Below are 19,626 nucleotides of genomic sequence, written 5' to 3' on the forward strand. Positions count from 1 at the left end.
ACTGCTTCGACATCTATTATTGAAAGAGAATCTTGTCATTCTCTATTCTCTGCACATAAAATAATTCACAGTCAAATATATTGTGAAAAACAGGAAATTTTTTAGATACACAACCAATTTCAGATATGTATTGGAACATAATAATATGTGAAACTTTTCTCTACCCGAATCACATACATACATTTTAAAAATATTTGGTAAAATCATCCCTAAAACCTATTGAAAATTTTGAAATTACAACAAACTTGGAGGTTTTTAGTTGATACATGGATCTATGAGGTTCATTGTAAAGTATTAGGAGCTAGCAATGTGTCTATTTTCTTATATTTTCATGTATTACATTATTAGTTAATGTAATAAGATGAAATTACATTACCAAACTCTTCGGATATATTTTTGTTACAAAAATAAATTAATCAAGTTTATTTACTAAGAGGGTTTTCAACATGTTGACTTTGTTTTTAATCAACAACACGTGCATGTTTTCTCTCAATTTTCTTTATTAACAATCTTTGATGGTTTATTCTAGAGTTCTAGAATAGTATAGTATAAATTATAGTGAGAATTAATGACAAATTATCTTAGAACGCTTAGTTCAGTATATTATTTTGGAACTGGCTTTTACGCATAGAATATTTAGGTTACACGGCTTTATAAAGAATTTTATCACTTTTAGTATAACGAAATGTCAATTCGAAAATGGCGAAAACACTTGATTTTTCATATTAATTTTCACCATATTGTAGACAGTATACAATTAATGTTTTAATTGAAAAATTTCGTCATTTCACGGATTGCTCATTGAATTGCAGACAAACATAGTTTTTAAAGTGATAAGCTATAAATTTGAGAAGGGATTTAAATACATTCAATTGGGCGGCTTTGATTTTCTAGATTCTGGGATCTGAATAACTATGGCAACTCTTACATTTTTTCCTAACCTCAAAATTGTCACCTTAAAATGGGTTCATGTACTCAAAAACATTGTGAATTGAAGATAATTCAAAAACTATGAGTATTCCGACACAAACTGCCGGGACAAAAAATGTGGAGCTCAACATTCTGTACAAAAAAGGTTTAAATTTTTTCCTAACCTCAAAATTTCCATTATTAGATGGGTTTGAATGCTCAAAAATATTTTGAATCGCGAATAACTCGAAAACTACGTAGAATTCGAAAAAAGTGCCCAAAACTGTTGAGCACAAAATGAATACCCATATTTTTGTGAAAAAGAAACCATTAAGAAATCTGTGAATATTGAATTAATAATCAACCGAGAACGAAGATGGTGTGATGATCGGGTTTTTTAAAAGTTAGTTCATTTGAAACCAAGAAGTTGGATTTGCTTGTTTATATGGCGAGTGATGAAATATATCCATTGAAACTTCAAGTGCTTATGTGGCCAATATACCTCGCAAGATTTTCGAAAATTGTTTTTGCTTACCAGAGTGGAAAAAAGAAATCTTAACCATGATGATGCATTTTGATTTTTTGAAATCGATGGATTGTTTAAAGAGTTAAAGCAGGAACGTAAATTGGGTTGAATTCGCACTGGCGGGAATTCGCGAGCGGATGCTCCGGCTTTCGGCGTTGAAAGTGAGAGTAAGATTTAGTCAGAAATATTGGCTCCAACGAAAAAATGACTACTGACTTTTTTTGTGAAAAATTTTGTACTCTACATTTGTTGTTACGACAGTTGTTTTCGAATTCCTCTTAATTTTAGAATTATTCGCGCTTAAAAATTTTTTTGTATTAAAAGTTCAAAAGTTTCGAAATCACGTGCCCGTAATTTTGTTAGAGTTGCTAGAGCCTTATTCAGTAACCGAAAACCGAAAAAAAGTAAAATTTCTTTCAGTTTATTTTTCTAGTAATTTACAGCTTGCTCCAGTATAAAGCTACCAAAATTATAATATAAATTCTGCTTAAATGAGCCAATTTGAGGCCAGTTTGCCGTCAATTTCAACAGCATTATTGAGTTATATTACGAGTGGAATATTCGAAAGAGCCACTGCTGTTATGTTTTACAGGATATAGGCTTCATGAATGGAGGAGATATATCTCTACTAACAGATGAGAGTATAATCTTCACACTGCAAATATCCTGTCTATTTTATCAAAAGTCTTAAGTGCCTCGAAGAAGCAATGCTAACACCTTGGGAAACGTGACATGCAAAACCCAGAAACATAGCCCCCTTGGGAGAAATCTACGTATTTAGAAGCAGAACAATAAGATACAGAGTCTTGTTTAAAATATCTTGTAGTTTGTGTGCAGAGTGAAAAGCCAACACGATTCTCCAAACAATCTACAGTTGATTTGTCCAAGTGAAAACTAACACCTTTAACAATAATGAGCAATGTGTCGACGTAATTGTTAGGAGTTATAAATACTAATGTTGCTCTGGAGATCCAGCACATTGAAATTTCTTTCTAGTCGCAGAGTGCCAGAAGAATTATAAAACTCGTACAGAATCTTGTATTCAAGTATGTGGAAAAGATAACAGAAATGTTTTCATAAGGATAATTATGCATCCATTTCACTATAAATATCAATTTAGAACAATGCCAAATTGTATATCACATCTGAAAAATCTGAAATACGAAAAATTATTGTATATATATATATATATATAAATATATATATATATATATATATATATATATATATATATATATATATATATATATATATATATATATATATATATATATATGTGTGTGTGTGTGTGTGTGTGTGTGTGTGTGTGTGTGTGTGTGTGTGTGTGTGTGTATTTCATATGTGTACCTAAATGCTCTTGATTTTAGGTCTTTACTCAAATATATTTAATTTATTATAATTTACACCATAGAGCTATAAATTCTACTTAAATTATTTAGATCTTTTTTATCATTTATAGCTTTTTCGTTTCAAGAATTTTTGAATCTTTGTAATTGAATTTTTGTTTTTTTGATATTTCATGGTTCGTTAATGCAGTTCTATTTTTTTATCGTACTGATGACCTCTTAGTATATTTTCTAAATACTGAGATGTTTGCCTTATGTAGACAGGGTTACAAGTAGTACAAGGCACTTGATATATAATATTGCTTCTTTTGTTTTTTGGTGTTTTAGATTTCAATTTAGTGAGATATTTGGATAATGTATTATGTCCTCTATGACTTATACTAATATCATATTTATTGAAATAATTCGATAATTGTTGGGAAAGTCCTTGTACATATGGTAAGGAAAAATGTTTTATGTTTTGATTTTTATATTTAGATGCTTACAACTTACAACTGAAATAATAAAAAAATATTAAAAAGCGTTAAATTCTACAAAAAAAATTTACTCTTCTTTGATTCGTGTAACTCAATCGGTTGCTTCTAAAAAGTTCAATAAATTTTAATTCTTTCACAAAAAAATTTTATTATTCCTTAAATATGTAACAATAACACATTTGTAAACAAAAATAAAAAACTTCAAAGCAAATGCTTAAAATGCCCACCATTTACTTTAATACACTTTATGATCCGCTTTCGCAAAGATCTCTTAATATCAAATAATCCTTGTCTATTATTTTTAATTACATCCGCGGCTTCTTTCATTTTCCGTCGCAGTTGTGGAAGGGAAGTAATTTTTTCTTTGTAAACTGATGCCTTCATTTGGGACCAAATTAAAAAATCCAAAGGATTTAAATCAGGGCCTCTTAGTGGCCAAGCAGACTCACTTCCACGACCAATCCATCGATGCGGAAACTGTTCGTTTAAGTATTGATGAATAATGTGGTGGTGCTCCGTCGTGTAAAAACCACATATTTTGTCTTAAAGCGAGAGGTATATCCTCTAGTAATTCGTGTAAATGTTCTTGAAGAAAATCTAAATAAAGAGGTCCATTTAAATTGGTTGGCAGTTCAAAAGGACTTATTAAATACCCACATATTACACCACACCATATGTTAACCTTAAACTCGTGATGAAAATGTGTTTCCCTCATAGCATGTGGATTTTCAGAATCCCACAAATTATTATTTTTATAATTAAATGTTCCTCGTCTGGTAAATGTTGCCTCATCAGTAAAAAGAATTGTATCCACAAAATCAGGGTTAATATTTTGTTTATCTTGCAAAAAATGGGCAAATTGTAGACGCTTAGGTGAATCTTGAGGTAATAAATTCTGAACAGGAGTGTAATGATATGGATGCAATTTTTCCCTCTTCAGTATTCTAAACGTAGATAGAAGTAGATTAAGAGGTTTATACCTGTTTGCTGACTTAATCGACGAGTACTGATATCTGGATTCTACGTAACACAAATTAAAATTTCATCTTCTTCATCGGCAGTGTTTTTTTTTTGTAGCATCGTGCTCATTTTTAGAGTGTAAAGACCCCGTTTCACCTAAGCGGTTGTAAAGATTTCGGTACAGTTTGTAATTGAATTCTCTTCGATTTGGGTATAATTGTGAATATCTTCGAGCCGCAGCTGGACCACTATAATTTGACTGAGTAAACACACAAATCTTATCGCGCATCTCATTATTGGAAAAATCGTTATGCCTATGCGTTATTTGATAAAAAACTATCACACTTGTTAATTACTGAATTGTTAATAAATGGTATACTAATTCTTACTTATACTTATTCTTATTATTATTCAATTTTCGCTTTTACACAAACTGTGTAAAAGTGACACAAGCCTACTTAAAAAAAAAACGAAAAATTAAACTCTACACAAACTGTCTAATAGCGACACAAGCCTACTTGAAAAGAAAACGAAAAATCAAACCACGGCTTAATTCACGAATGTGATTTTGGTATTAAGAGATCTTTACGAAAGCGGATCATAAAGTGGATTGAAGTAAATGGTGGGCATTTTGAGCATTTAGCATTTGCTTTGAAGTTTTTTATTTTTGTTTACAAATTTGTTATTGTTACATATTTAAGGAATAATGAATTTTTTTGGAAAAAATTAATATTTATTGAACTTTTTAGAAGCAAATAACTCGATAACCGATTGAGTTACACGAATCAAAGAAGAGTAATTTTTTTTGTATAATTTAACGCTTTTATTTTTTTATTATTTTAGTTGTAAGTTTAGCCCAAAAAAAGTTTACTTTGATTTAAATAACACAAACAAGTGTAACTAGCACCTCTATTAGCAATGTTAAATTAGAGTGCAAATTATGATTCCTTATGCCAAAAAAAGGTAAAATTGCCAATTTTCAAAGAGAAATTGTGAAAACATAAAAAATTATTGCGAAAATCAAAATTTAAATTTAAATTTGAACACCCCATATCTCGGAAACTAGCAATATTTGCATAGGGCATGTTGAGCAGAATCATCATATTTTGAGGTCTAGAGTCTACAGTTCAGAGATTGGACATTCTTAATGAAACACCCTGTATATATATATATATGTAAGGACTCAGGAAACATTAATTTTTCTCATTAGAACAAATTTCTATTTTGATTTTATTCTTATTTTGATGTTCATGATGTAGGTGATCTATTGATTGATATAAATACGCAAATTGTCAGTGTCAATATGATATTTTGATAAAGATTTAAAGAAAAGTCGATACGTCAAATTTCATCTTCCAAAAATTATTGAAAAAACTAATTTGAAAACAGTAGAGATCTAAAATCAAGTAGAGACATATAAATATATATATCACCCTTTTTAAAGTAAAAATTGACGAATTCCAGACCTAAACCTAATTCTGATTCATCCTATTGTCTCAGAAAACAATCCTTAAAAGGTGCATTAGAGTGAACCATACATTTGGAATCCTTAGAATGATCTAAGACCCTGAAACAATAATCTTCCAACCATGAATATTTTGGAACAATACAATTTTTGGTTAGATATATTTTTATCTAATACAAGTCATTAGTATTGATTTTTTAATACAAGCAAGATTATATTATTCACTCATTATAGCACAATTGGAATGTTTACTAATTTTTATGATTATGCACGTTAATTTAAGTCACTGAAAGCACTTTTTCACTAAATCACAGAGGAAATGAGTAACCCAATTTTTTAATTTTGATGAATAAAAATGAATGCATTTCAAGGTGATCTTTTGTGATAAATTTATCAATAGTTAATTTTTCAGTACAAACATTTTCTGAAGTTTGTGTACATGTACAATGAATAACAATGAAAAATTAACAATAATTTGAATTGTTAATAGTACAATGAAACAAATATATATTTATATATATTTTTAATATATTTGTTTATATTAGAATTTCTTGGGGAATTCCGTGACTGGTGAGGCGTTTTTTGTAAGAAATATGTTACTTAATTGTGAATGGTATTTGGAAGTGATGATATTCGGATTAGTGGGACGTTTATTGAATTTATATACTCATCCTCCATATACTACGTATATTCGAATCAAGAATCGAGCCTTTGAAATCAATGAACTTCAGGGAACTTCGGTTGGCAGTGATTTAGACTTATTATATTTAATTGATCATTGCGTATTTGTATAAAATCAATATAAAGCTTGATCTAAGTTCTTTTCCAGAATATTCCTCTATCTCATTAACGGAAATAATGAAGAGCGAAGGATGATAGACAATATTGTTTATTATTTACAGGGCGTTTTACCAATGAACTGCTATGTGTTTCATATTTGAGCTATTAATATTTATGGAATTCAGTGTCAAAATTAATAGTGTTGGATCAGCAATTTCTTAGAGTATATATTGGACTTCATAGGTGTTCCAAAGAAACCTTTGCGGTGCATGACATGCAAAGTATTTGTCTTCTCAATAATAATGCAGGTCCGGATCTGAAAGCTCCAAGATCCCCATGGTGAACATAGAACATCTAGATTTCTCAATTTCTTGGAGAGAGTTAAATAAAGCCACTTTAATCTAGTTTGGAACGTACAAGGGATTTGTACGACTATGACACGATTTTTCCATTAGCTTTCTTCTATTTCAAATGATTCCAATTTACCATACCATTTTAAGTTTTTATCTGACTTGACAATGTCTAGATGAAACTTTGTTTTTGTTTTGTTATCAATGTAACAGATTATTAGTTTGTCTGCGTATACAGAAAGTTAATTAGGCGTAACCAAGAATTCTTTCTTTCACCATCGTTTTCATTGATTTAAACAGTGTTTTAGTTGAAAATATGATTCGAGATTCAAAGCTGGTTTTGATATAATCGTATTGAGTATCTGCAAAAGTGAGGTTCTGGACTGAATAATTTGTGAGAAGAAATATATTAACTTGTATGTATAGAAATTCAATTTTTTGAAATCTAATTATATTTAGATATATTCTGCTGACGAGTCTCTTGGAACACACACAGAGTTATTGGACTTTCGTAGAGAGATATCTTTTCACACGAACACATAGTTTTAAACATTTGTTATTTATCTTTCCGTAAATTAATATAATGTTGATAAATTTATCATTCAAATTGTAAAGCTCATAGCAATACTTATCACAAAATATCACCTACTGTCAAGGACTGTACATTATTCTATATAGCTATCTCCAATTGGGAGCTGACTAAGACTATTAAGAAACGACCTTTCGAACATTGGGTACAAACTAAGCACCTTTAGCATTAGACTGACCCAAATTTGACCCTTAGCTGACCTTTTCTTCTCGGTGTTAGTGCCGGCACCACGACAGTTGACGCTAGAACGGCAGCTGAATAAGAGCGTTCTCATTTCTTGGACAGCTCCGGAGGGCGTTGGACCAGGAAACCATATAGAGAGTTATCATGTTTACGTCGATGGTGTACTCAAAGCAACAATAAAAGCCACAGAAAGAACTAGAGCTTTGGTGGAGGGAGTTGAGAGCAATCGGGTAAGTTCCAAGTGATCATTTATATTATAGACCTAGATAGGGTATTACTTTTTCCGCAGTAACTCACTCGCTTACTGCCCGTTATAAAGTGATAATAATATTCTAGATTATCACTAAAATTTTTTAAAATTGTTCGAAACAGCCTATGAAATTATTCCAGGGACACTAATAGTGCAAAACAGCATAGAAAAGATGTAGATCGAAGTTGACAATAGTTTATGAATAATAAAAAACCAATAGTCAAAATCCTGTGTACCGGGTGTCCCAATAAGAATGGCTATCGGTACACCTTCGGGATAAAAAATTATAACAAAAATGATCTCCAGAGAAACAACACAATTATTGCCTAATTAAGACGCATTTAAACTACGATTATCGTATTCTTCAAGAAATTCAGCATATATTTGATTAAACAAGTTTTAGTCTATCTCTTCAAATAAGAGGTGGGGGGAAGCGGGAACTTTATTATGAAAAAACGCCTGTAAGTCCAGTTCTACTTAACCTATCTATTCAAACTTGGTCTTTTTGAAGAGAACTCCTGTCTACCAATGTAATAGTTATAATTTCGAAACAACCTAATGAGTAACGTATACGCTAGAGGGCACTCTTTATTTATTTTTTCAAATCTAGCTATCCTTGGAAAATGTTAAATGGAAACATGCAGTTTTAATTGAGGAATATAAAAGTAGACCAAATTAGCAACAGAATAGCGAAAACCGCATGTCGATATCTTTTTCGTATTACGAGATATCCTAAGAAATGTGTAAATTTTAAGCATTTTCCTTCTAACATACTTAGTCTTTTTGAAGAGAGCTCCTTTCTTCCAATGTAAGAGTTATAATTTCGAAACAACCTAATGAGTAACGTATACGCTAGAGGGCGCTATTTATTTATTGGTTTGAACTAAACTATCCTTTTAATTGAAGAATATAAAAGTAGACCAAGTTAGCAACAGAATAGCGAAAACCGCATGTCGATATCTTTTTCGTTCAGTATCAGGGGCGATGGTCGGTGAATGTATAGTATAGTCCATTGTAGTCCATCCATGTGGACCATTGTAGATGGTCAGATAATTGGACCTTTTATTTTTGATAACGCAATTAACGGGGAACGCTACCTAAATTTTATAAGGGATGAATTACCACTTCTTCTAGAAGTTATATCACTAGCAACTCGTAGGTCTATGTTTGTTTCAGCACGATGGGTGCCCAGCGCATTTCTCCAGTCAAGCTAGAGAATTTTTAGTTAATGCTTACCCTGATAGGTGGATAGGAGGTGGAGGCCTATTTTTTTGGCCAGCCAGGTTACCAGACTTAACCGTCTTAGATTTCTATCTCTGGGGCCGGATTGAAGACCTTGTTTGTGCAATTAGACTCACTACTAGAGATAACATGATCGAGAGAATACAAAACGCCATTCAGAGTATTTCGAGAGCAGAAATTGAGACTGCTGTTCAATCTACTCTTCAAACAATAAACGCTTGTATCGAAAATGATGGGCAACAATTTGAACATTTAGGTCGTCACTAGCGAGGTACTTTAAGTTATATTTCCATTTTAACTTCCATAACGTAGTTTCCCGGTGAAAGCATAAGTAATATTGAAATAATAATTAGAACTATTATTAATAGAACAAGGAAAGACAATTTTGAGGAGTCAAAAAATGTTAAAATCCCTTCAGTCAAACCGGAGTAATTTATGTTTAAAGGAAAATGCTTAAAATTTACACATTTCTTAGGATATCTCGTAATACAAAAAAGATATCGACATGCGGTTTTCGCTATTCTGTTGCTAATTTGGTCTACTTTTATATTCCTTAATTAAAACTGCATGTTTCCATTTAACATTTTTAAAGGATAGCTAGATTAAAAAAAAAATAAATAAATAGCGCCCTCTAGCGTATACGTTACTCATTAGGTTGCTTCGAAATTATAACTATTACATTGGTAGACAGGAGTTCTCTTCAAAAAGACCAAGTTTGAATAGATAGGTTAAGTAGAACTGGACTTACAGGCGTTTTTTCATAATAAAGTTCCCGCTTCCCCCCACCTCTTATTTGAAGAGATAGACTAAAACTTGTATAATCAAATATACGCTGAATTTCTTGAAGAATATGATATTCACAGTTTAAATGCGTCTTAATTAGGCAATAATTGTGTTGTTTCTCTGGAGATCATTTTTGTTATAATTTTTTTTCCCGAAGCTGTACTATAAACGGTTCCCAAGATATGGCAGAGAGCCATTCTTATTGGGACACCCGGTACACGTTTATATACAAATCTTAATTTTTGTAATCCTTGATTTACGGAATTGATACACTATGGGAATAGAAGAATGGCTGCTGCATTCGCAATAGCTGGCAATAACTGGAATCAAAGTGTGGATGTCACTTTTTAAATACATATGATGTTGGTTCTTTTTATCGATTTAGGAGTAATTTGGTGTTCATTTCGAACAGTTTCCTAGAGACATGTCAAAGATAAAGGTAAATTCTAATGGGGACAACAGTTTTAGGAGGTTGTGTGATCAAGCCTGGTAAAAATGCATACGAAAAGGTTTTCACGTCAAAAACTTGCAAAAGTCCTCTTTGGTAGAGAAATGAGGTTACCGTGGACTTGGCAGTTAGAGACAAGCACTCCGAAGATGCAGTTGGACAGAATTTCAGCTTAGGGAGGCTTCAGTAAAGGTCATGTTCAGCAGTCAGATGAGACTACTGTGAACTTGGTGTTAAGCTGCAAGTAAACCCGGTAAAAAGGTGGCTGAAGAAGTTTCTTGCTCAGACACCGGTGTAGCACTACTTGGTAGTGAGATGAGACTACAGTAGTTTAATTGTTTCACTGTAAGGTATATGGGTGAAAATTTTGCTGATGCATACTTTATGTCTCTATATTGATTGAAATTAGAATTGATACAAATTAAGAGTTACTGCCACAAAAGTCACTTTTTAAAAAGATACTATATCTGAACAAAGCAAATTGACACTATTAACGAAAGAAATTACAGTATAAAATATTGATTATCAATCGGTCTTATATACAGAAATAAATGCAAATATAAACTAAAAATATGTAATTCAAAATATCATCAGTGTAATAAAATATTTGTTGAATGTGGAGTTTATTGAGATGGGTAGATGTTCGCAAGGGACTTCTTCGTTGGTAAGCTTAAGTATTTCGTTCACACAGTCGAAATTTTTTGACGCAGTTGTTCCGTACATAGATATTCCAGACCCATTGATTCGCAGGATGTTTCCATGTATTGATACAAATTTCCATTAGAGGCTAATCATCAACTTTAATCATACCACCGGGTATGATTATAGTTTGATTATGTTTAGGAGTAGAAAACAGAAGGAAATGTGTGAAGGCACCTAGGTTAAAGAACGGAAAGTGGATAACAAATTATGTGTGTGGTTGGTGTAGTAATAACTGTCAACTTTCAGAATGTTGATGATGTATTCTTCTCAGCTGCTTGTCTTCTCTCACTTTTGAAAGAACTTGAATATTTCCCAAAGGTTCTTTGTAGTGGACAAACGTTAAATAACGAAGAGGATCACAAGGAGCTCTTCCACTTGTCTACTGACTGCGCTAATTAAAAGTTAATACCACAAAAGATACTCTATTTGAAAACGACACTATTAACAATTAAAATTACAGTGTATAATATTGATTATCGATTGTTCTTATATACAAAAATAAATGCAACTAGAAACAAAAAATATTTAATTCAGCAAGATCATCAGTTTAATGAAATATTTGTTAAATTGTGGATCGGAAACTTATGTTATGACAGCTCGAAGTTTTATAATTTATAGGAACCATGGGTCAGGTTTTCTAAAACGATTATTTTGATATCGAAGCCCAAGGCAATAACGATTTCAAATGTTAATTGCAATGAGATCCGGGTGGTGTCTCTTCCAGACAAAGTACCTTTCTTGATTAATTCATACAACTAGTCCAATGAAAAGTTACATTTGGGGTTGCGTTTTTTAGAAGACGCAATTTAATTTTTTTTTATGTGTAGGGGGGGTCAGTGTAAAGCTAAAACCAAGTTTGAGGGGTCGTCACCCTTGTCCAACATTTTTTCTTGCAAATTAAATTCTCTACAACTTTGGTCCAGTAACTTTTTGTCGTAGAACTATAAATAAAAAAGTTATAAGCGAAAATCTTCAGAAATCTTCAGAAAAAAATTTATATTTTTCGATATAACTTTTTTTTATCATTTTACGAAAAAATGATATCTGACCATTTTTGTTCGTTTTTTGAGGAACAACTTTTATTCGCTGCAGCTGCGACGACGAACATATCAGTTCGATTATCCACGTAATAACAATAACACGTAACATGTACAGTAACTTCCGAAACAGTCCGTAATATTTTTTCATTAACCTCATCATTTTTTGCTACAGCTCGGTCTAGTAAAGTTTTTACATCTTTTGCCTTCACAGTTCTTATTTTATTTTCACCTAAAGGTTTTTTACAAATAAAACAATCACTCATGATGGAATAATAGAAAAATCACGCTTAAAAAGTCTAAATGCTAATACAAAAAATATAGTTATCACTGAAGTTTAAATCATGTCTAAAATTAAAAACAGAATAAAATACATCCCGCACGTGGAAAAATATGTAACACAACTAAAAGATATAGGTTGAACGATAACTTCAACACAATATTATAAGCTATTCTTGCAATTAGAGAGGTTAGGAATAATAATAACAATAGCAGGGAGCTGTTCTTTTGTTCCCTCATGGTCACTTGGGTATTTTCTACAGTATATATGAACAGTATTCTCGGTAACGGCCATCAAATTTAAATTTATTTTAAAAATCAATAATTGTTAAATCCTGTTATGGAGTGAAAAAGAGTCAATAATTAATTTTTAATAATATTGCAAAATTTGTAATTAAATAAGTTATAATAACAAAATAAAAAATAAAAAAATAAAAAAAACAATAACTGATGACATATTATTAGTACACACGTATAATGTGGGTATAGTAAAAATAGTACTTACTTCGGAGCGCTGTAAAACTTTTAGCTATTGACTTAATGAAAAAATGTTACGAATAAAAGTTGTTTCTCAAAAAACGATCTACAAAAATGGCCAGACCCCACAAACTTGTTCTTAGCTTTACACTGACCCCCCCTACACATCAAAAAAATAAAACATTTCAATTGACTTAACACAATGTTCTGTATGCTGGTAAAAAATGTCCAAAAAATATTCATAATTTAATTAATCTTGAAACATATCATCAGCGTAAGCAATGGTAAGTAGATACTTGGATAAGTGTGGAACTTCGAAGAAAATTCAAACTTTCATACAAAAGTTATCGAATATAGTTTTTAATATTTTATAGTATTTTCCAAACATAAAAGTAATAATAAAAAGCTAAAATAAACAATCCATGAATTAACATTGTTTCCAATTGTTAATCTCAATCAATTGTTCGAAATTACAGAGTTACTATCTTATGTTTTTAGCCACATCGTATCAGTGTGCGATCAGTTACTGCTAATAGAAGAACTTCAAGAGATGCAGCTTGCACCATGATAATTGGTAGAGACACTCATTCTTTGGGACCCAGTGCGGTGAGAGCTTCGAATATAACTTCAACGTCAGCGGTGATAAGTTGGTTGCCAGCGAATTCAAATCACCAGCATGTAGTTTGCGTTAATAATGTGGAAGTAAGGACTGTAAAACCAGGCGTTTATCGTCATACTATCACCGGATTAGCTGCTAATACACAGTACAGGGTCACTGTAAGAGCAAAACATCACAGAACTGCACAAAATGTAGCTAATTTAGCTGAAGAATTACCTATGCCGGCAGCAGCTCATACTGATTTTAGAACTCTACCAAAAGGTTTACCTGATCCACCGAGTGATATTTTAGTCGAACCTGGTAAATATGATTTAAAGCTAATGATTTTATTTGTATTGCTCAACAAGTATTATTTACAATTCTCATACTTTATTCCTCACTATTAGCTAAAAATCATTTTTCATAAATACATACAATGTAATACATACATAATTTACGAAAAATGATATTATCGAATTGAAGGTTGTGAACTATCAGTGATAATCAATTAAATTCGAATATATATTCATTACAATTTATAGACTTCTTATCACTTGTGTATCAATAATTATCTATACTATAAGGGATGTAAGTAACATTTACAAGTCAAGAACGATTTTGCTATCGCGAGGGATGGCAATGAAGTTTGCAACTAGTAAATAAACTTACAACCTCTGAAGTATATATTTTTTACTCTTCCAAACAAAAATTTTTCTTGGATGTTTCTTAATTCAATTTATTACTTTTTGTAAAAAATTATGGACAGCTTTGAACGATTGTTATTTTATTCACAACTTTAAGCTAACATCAGTATCAACATTATAATTAAAAATTGATAGAAATTGGAATAATTGATTCTTTTAACAGCAACATTGATAGAGAAAAATAATAAAAAAATTCATAAGTCTAATAATTGCATTAATATTAATATTACTTGATAGCACTAAATTTTTTTCAAATCGTTTTTGGCTAGACGTTGTTGGTGGCAAAGGCAATTTCCATAAATTCATTTAATCGCATTAAAATATTAAAAATACTAATTTAAATATAAAGTGAAAGGTATAAAAAATATGGCCTTTTTATAAAAAGCTTTATTTCTTAGTTGAATTTTACAAAAAACTCCTCGGGGTGAATTGGGAGTTATTTCTTAGTCGGCAGTCAACGTGTGAAACTTAACGAATATTGGTGGTTCTGAAGTAAATGAAATACATGTTTTATATGGCGTAAGTTGTTACCACCTAGGGTGGTACGTTGACTCACAACCTGTCATCAAAGTCAATCTACAGCTTTTAGATAATTGTTGCCTATATTCTTTAAAACAACATTTTTCTCTCATCCTGGTGTTTAATTGTGAGGGATAATATGATTATTTGTAAATCTATAATTCTCATTATTTTTAGAAACTTCTTTACCTTTCTTTCTACTGGTATTTATATAACAATTTGAAATATTTTTGACTATTTTTATATTTCCGTTATGTGTGTGAGCCACGATATTATTTTAATTTTTATGTCTAGTTCTGATTCCTCTTAGATTTTAGTCCCATATATTTTTGAATAAATTTGTTTGTACATTGTTTCTACTCTCGGAACATGAAGTGTCAACTTGATCGTTTTTTTTTTCTTCTACATCAAATATTTCAATATGGAAATAGATAAGTGAGACTGGTTTCCTTTCTCAGAATTTATTTCTATTTCATTTCCTTATATTTATTAATTTGCAGTGAATTACCTTTTTCTAGTTTTTATTTTAAGTATGTGGCCTTTGATCTTATTTATATTTGTCTTAGTACATCTTCTTTATAACAACTATGGGTAGAATTTTACAGAAAATAATGGGGGGCATATAGCTCTATCATTTCAATAACCATTAAATGTTTCCTTTTCAAGTATTACTAGTATGACATTTTCTTAAATTGTTTTGGAATTTCCGTGTCTCCATGCTTTCTTGTTTTTTCTATACTTAGGTATTAGATATTCATTCCTCTTTAAACGATTCCTGAATTTATCCAATTAACTACTTAGTTTTGTCAACGTTTTTAGCGTAGATATACTCCCACTTTTCCTCAACATTTTTTTTATACATAACTCTATTAAAATTTTTCGATTGTTCCATTTACATATCATATTTGTCATGTTTGTACCTGTCCCTTCTCATGTTCATTGACAATTCTTTAAAATGTTCTATAATTTGATTTTCAAGGTTGATCATATTTTTTTCTCCTTTCCGTTCTTTCCTTCAATCTCAACTTTGTATAACTTCCTCTTTTATATTTCATGTTCCAACAATTATTCATCTGTTGAAGTTATATATGCTTCGATAATTTCTACTTTTATTCGTTAATCTTATTATATTTATGATTTGAAACAGATGAGATACTGATTTTCATCAAAAGTGCATATTTTACTACTGTTAAAAGTGAAAATGGTCTTCTTAGGTCCACAAGATGGAACACTCTTAGTTACTTGGCATCCCATTTTAAACCCTCACCATCCGGGATCAGCAATAACAGGTTACGCTGTATACGCCGATGGAAAAAAAGTTACTGATGTTGACAGTCCTACTGGTGATCATGCACTCATCGATATCAGCAAGTTACTTGGTTTAAATCCTAAACACGTAACTGTACGCACTAAAGCTAGAGATAGCCAGTCGACCGATAGCGTCCCTACTCCTATCCCGCTTAGTGTTCTGAGAGGCGGAGCTGCGAAATCTAGACAACAACCACATTCTGCAGTAATGCCTGCCCATCTTCGACAACAAATGCCAAGACAACAACAGCAACAGTCAGGACAACAGGTGAGTTAATTCACATCACTAAAAGTCAAATATTTGTAACAGATTATCATACATTGTTTATTTATAATAACAATTTGAATCCGATACATCAATTGTGGTATATTTGTCCACATTTGCAGTAGAAGAGTAGCATTGAATGAAGCGAATACAATATCATGAAAAAAAATTTGCAATTTTACCAAAACAACCGTAGAAAATCTGATATACTTGAGGGATGCACTTATTAGACTACGACATATTACTAACTCATGAAAATGGCTGATGTGTCTGTGATATCGAGGCCGGGGCAACCTGGAAGTTAATTAATATTACAGAGATGTGCCTCACTACTACACTACTACACTACACTAACTAGTTGCGAGATCGTAGGAATTGAAACATCCTTTAGAAGCAGAGAAGATATGCTCAACTATATTTTCAGTTATGATATAAAAATTTTACAAAACAAATATAGACAGAACGTTAGTACTAATGCTGCAAAAAATGATCAATATGTAAAAATGTAGAATCTTGCTTTACCGATTTCCATAAATATCGGAAATGTTTCATATCAAAATTGCAAAATATTTATGTTGTGTAAAACTAGTAGGTAGCAAGAACGGAGATATGTATGGCTAGGTTGGAAAAATCTCATTCATGTATCTACAATAATTTGCTGAAAACATGAATATCAAGATATAGTTAGGTTAACAGAACTACGCATTCGTCACCTTCGTTCTGTAATTCTAAGTTGAAATACTCAAGATAGATCATATGACAATTATTGTCCTACTCACATTATTATAACTAGATATTGAAGACATAAGGAGGAATACATATTGAAATTCTACTTATATATGTCATTAAGATAAAAAAAAAAGATTTTATTAATATCATTGTTGATATTGTACTGATTACCTTTAACCCATAGTAGTGTTTCAACCGACTTCATTTATTATTTAATGTCGGTATATTAGTATTGCTAGAAAGAATGGTTTAAATTTTTTGTCGCTCACACAATTGTCTTCTAAATGCAATAGATGCTTCCTTGCTTTTTGTTAAGAAGCCGTGGAAACGTTACATGAGCTAATGAGTATGGGTAGAAGTGATACATGGGATATGTGATAGGTTCATGTCACTAACTGAATATAACATCACCATCTAGTGACAATGGTAACGTCGTATACATTTAACAAATTTTAGAACGATTTGTGAAACTAAAATTCCAAAAAAGAATAAATTGTTGTATTTTTGTTACTGCAATTGCAAATGTATTGCATTAATTCAATTTTTTATTAGGTTATCGAACCAGAGGAAAATTTGAGTGACAAAGAAATATTTCCCAATTCCACTGGTCATCGACAACAGGGAGGAATTCCTTCTATTGGTAAAACAACGATTATATCTATTTTTATTTTTTTTTGCGAACACAATGAACAATATTTTATCGCATTAACAATAATTATGAATAAATGAAAATGAACACTGAACCATAAAATTAAGTATTTGAAACCAAGTGGTTATCTGTAGAAGATAATTAGTAGAATTTCCGAGATTTCACATGATACAAAAAAATATCTGGCTTTTTATTTACGACGACAGTTCAATTTATGTTGATTGGCACTAAGATGAATTTATAACTCATTAATCAATTATTCAATTTAAAACAAGATATTCAAATTTGAGAATACCTGCAATTAACACCCCAAAGAAATTATTTGAAATAATGCCTGTACCTTTTTGACATAGAACCGTCACGTTACTTTACTTAGTATATACCCAACGTTTTTTTAGTATCGAACCATCACTTACACGATGAAGTGTCATTGTTGTTTTTTGATATAAACCGTCATCATCCTCAATATGCCCGCACGACTTTCAAATAATTTTGATCGTTTATTACAAATATCAGGCTCAATTTTAAAAAAAAATTAAAATACTTATATTTTTTGCGGAATCTCTTTTTCACATCTTCTTACCTCAAAGATACACCTGTATATATAAATTTCTTAAGTTCTTATTTCTTAGACCTTTTGATATGTTTATGTTTCTAAATGTTCTTGATAATAAAGTCTGGAATTTGTCAATTTTTACTTTAATATGAGTGATTATATATATATATATATATATATATATATATATATATATATATATATATATATATATATATATATATATATTATATACCTTTTTATTTTTTACGTCATCTATGCGAGCGTGATGACGTCATCGCTAAAATTTTTAAATGGAAATGTGGGTGTAATACATGTAATGTAATACGTGTAATGTAAGTCATTATTTGAAAGGTCTTTCAAATACCTATTCAGCCATATCAATATGTACAGTAATTGATTTTTGTATTTGTTTAAAAAATTAATAAAATTCCATTATAACAATAAATATTTAATAAATATTACTCATTAAATACAACGAAACCTAAATTAAGTGCTCAAATTGTTTACGTTGAGCTAAAATACAATGAGAAATACGTGCTGTGAAATTCTTCTCGAACCTTCTCTATAACTTCCAGAGTTATTTGTGCAATCTCAATACGTATCCTTTCTTTGAGATCATTGATATTTTGTGGTCTATTTTGGTACACTTTACTTTTCAAGTATCCCCATAAAAAGAAATCAAGAGGAATCAAATCAGGTAACCTAGGCGGCTATTCTATTGTTCCTCTTCAACCTATCCACCGATTTGGAAAGACGTTGTTCAAATAGTTGCGCACCAATACAGCATAGTGTGGAGGCGCATCATCTTGCTGCAGCCATAAATCATTTCTGTTTGAAAACAGCCGGTTCAATTCAGGTAGCAAGAAGTTTTGAAGAAATTCTAAATATCGAGGACCTGTTAAGGTTTCTTCGAAAAAGTATGGCCCAATAATCCTATTATCTATGATTCCTGCCCAAACATTAAGTTTCTCTGGGTATTGAGTACGGTACTCTTGCATCCAGTGTGGATTTTCTGTAGCCCAGTACCGATAAGTTTGACGATTGACATGACCGTTTAGTAGAAATGTAGCTCCATCCGAGAAAAGAACCTATTATAAAAACATCGTATCTCTGTTATTTTGTTCCATCAAAATTTCACAAAACTCAATTCGTCTATCAAAATCATCTTTCATAATCTCTTGTACTAAACTTACTTTATAGGGATGCCACTTTTCCTTCTTTAGCTTTCTAAGAACTGATGAATAGTCATGTCATTATTTAATGCAACTTGCCGTGAACTGGTGTGGGGATTACCTTGAAAGACTAACAAAACATCTAGCTGTTTGTTTTCTGATATTGGTTTTCTTCTACTTTTAGGGAGGTCTTTAACATGACCCGTTTCTCTGAATTTCTTCTCAATTTTGTTTATAGTGGATTGTGAAATTGGTTCTCGGTTGGAGTATTTATTATCAAATAACGTACATACTTCTTTCTGCGTACGTGCTTTATCTCCA

At 31.1% G+C, this 19,626-nt stretch overlaps 1 protein-coding gene across 8 annotated transcripts in view; it reads left to right on the forward strand.

Annotated features, from left to right (window-relative positions):
- The window catches only part of LOC130447942 (peripheral-type benzodiazepine receptor-associated protein 1), a 213,551-nt gene that overhangs the window by 149,860 nt on the left and 44,065 nt on the right, over positions 1-19,626 (forward strand). For 5 of the 8 annotated variants that reach the window (XM_056785002.1, XM_056785005.1, XM_056785007.1 and 2 more), the window contains exons 9-12: positions 7,597-7,814; positions 13,301-13,721; positions 15,838-16,199; positions 17,478-17,565. In XM_056785002.1, the coding sequence (XP_056640980.1) occupies positions 7,597-7,814; positions 13,301-13,721; positions 15,838-16,199; positions 17,478-17,565 (1,089 nt within the window). The remainder of the gene's footprint in view (positions 1-7,596; positions 7,815-13,300; positions 13,722-15,837; positions 16,200-17,477; positions 17,566-19,626) is intronic. The other 3 variants (XM_056785003.1, XM_056785004.1, XM_056785006.1) reach the window with 1 other exon arrangement.

Source organism: Diorhabda sublineata, chromosome 8 (genome assembly GCF_026230105.1).
Source record: "Diorhabda sublineata isolate icDioSubl1.1 chromosome 8, icDioSubl1.1, whole genome shotgun sequence".
In the NCBI taxonomy this organism is placed as follows: Eukaryota; Metazoa; Arthropoda; class Insecta; order Coleoptera; family Chrysomelidae; genus Diorhabda; species Diorhabda sublineata.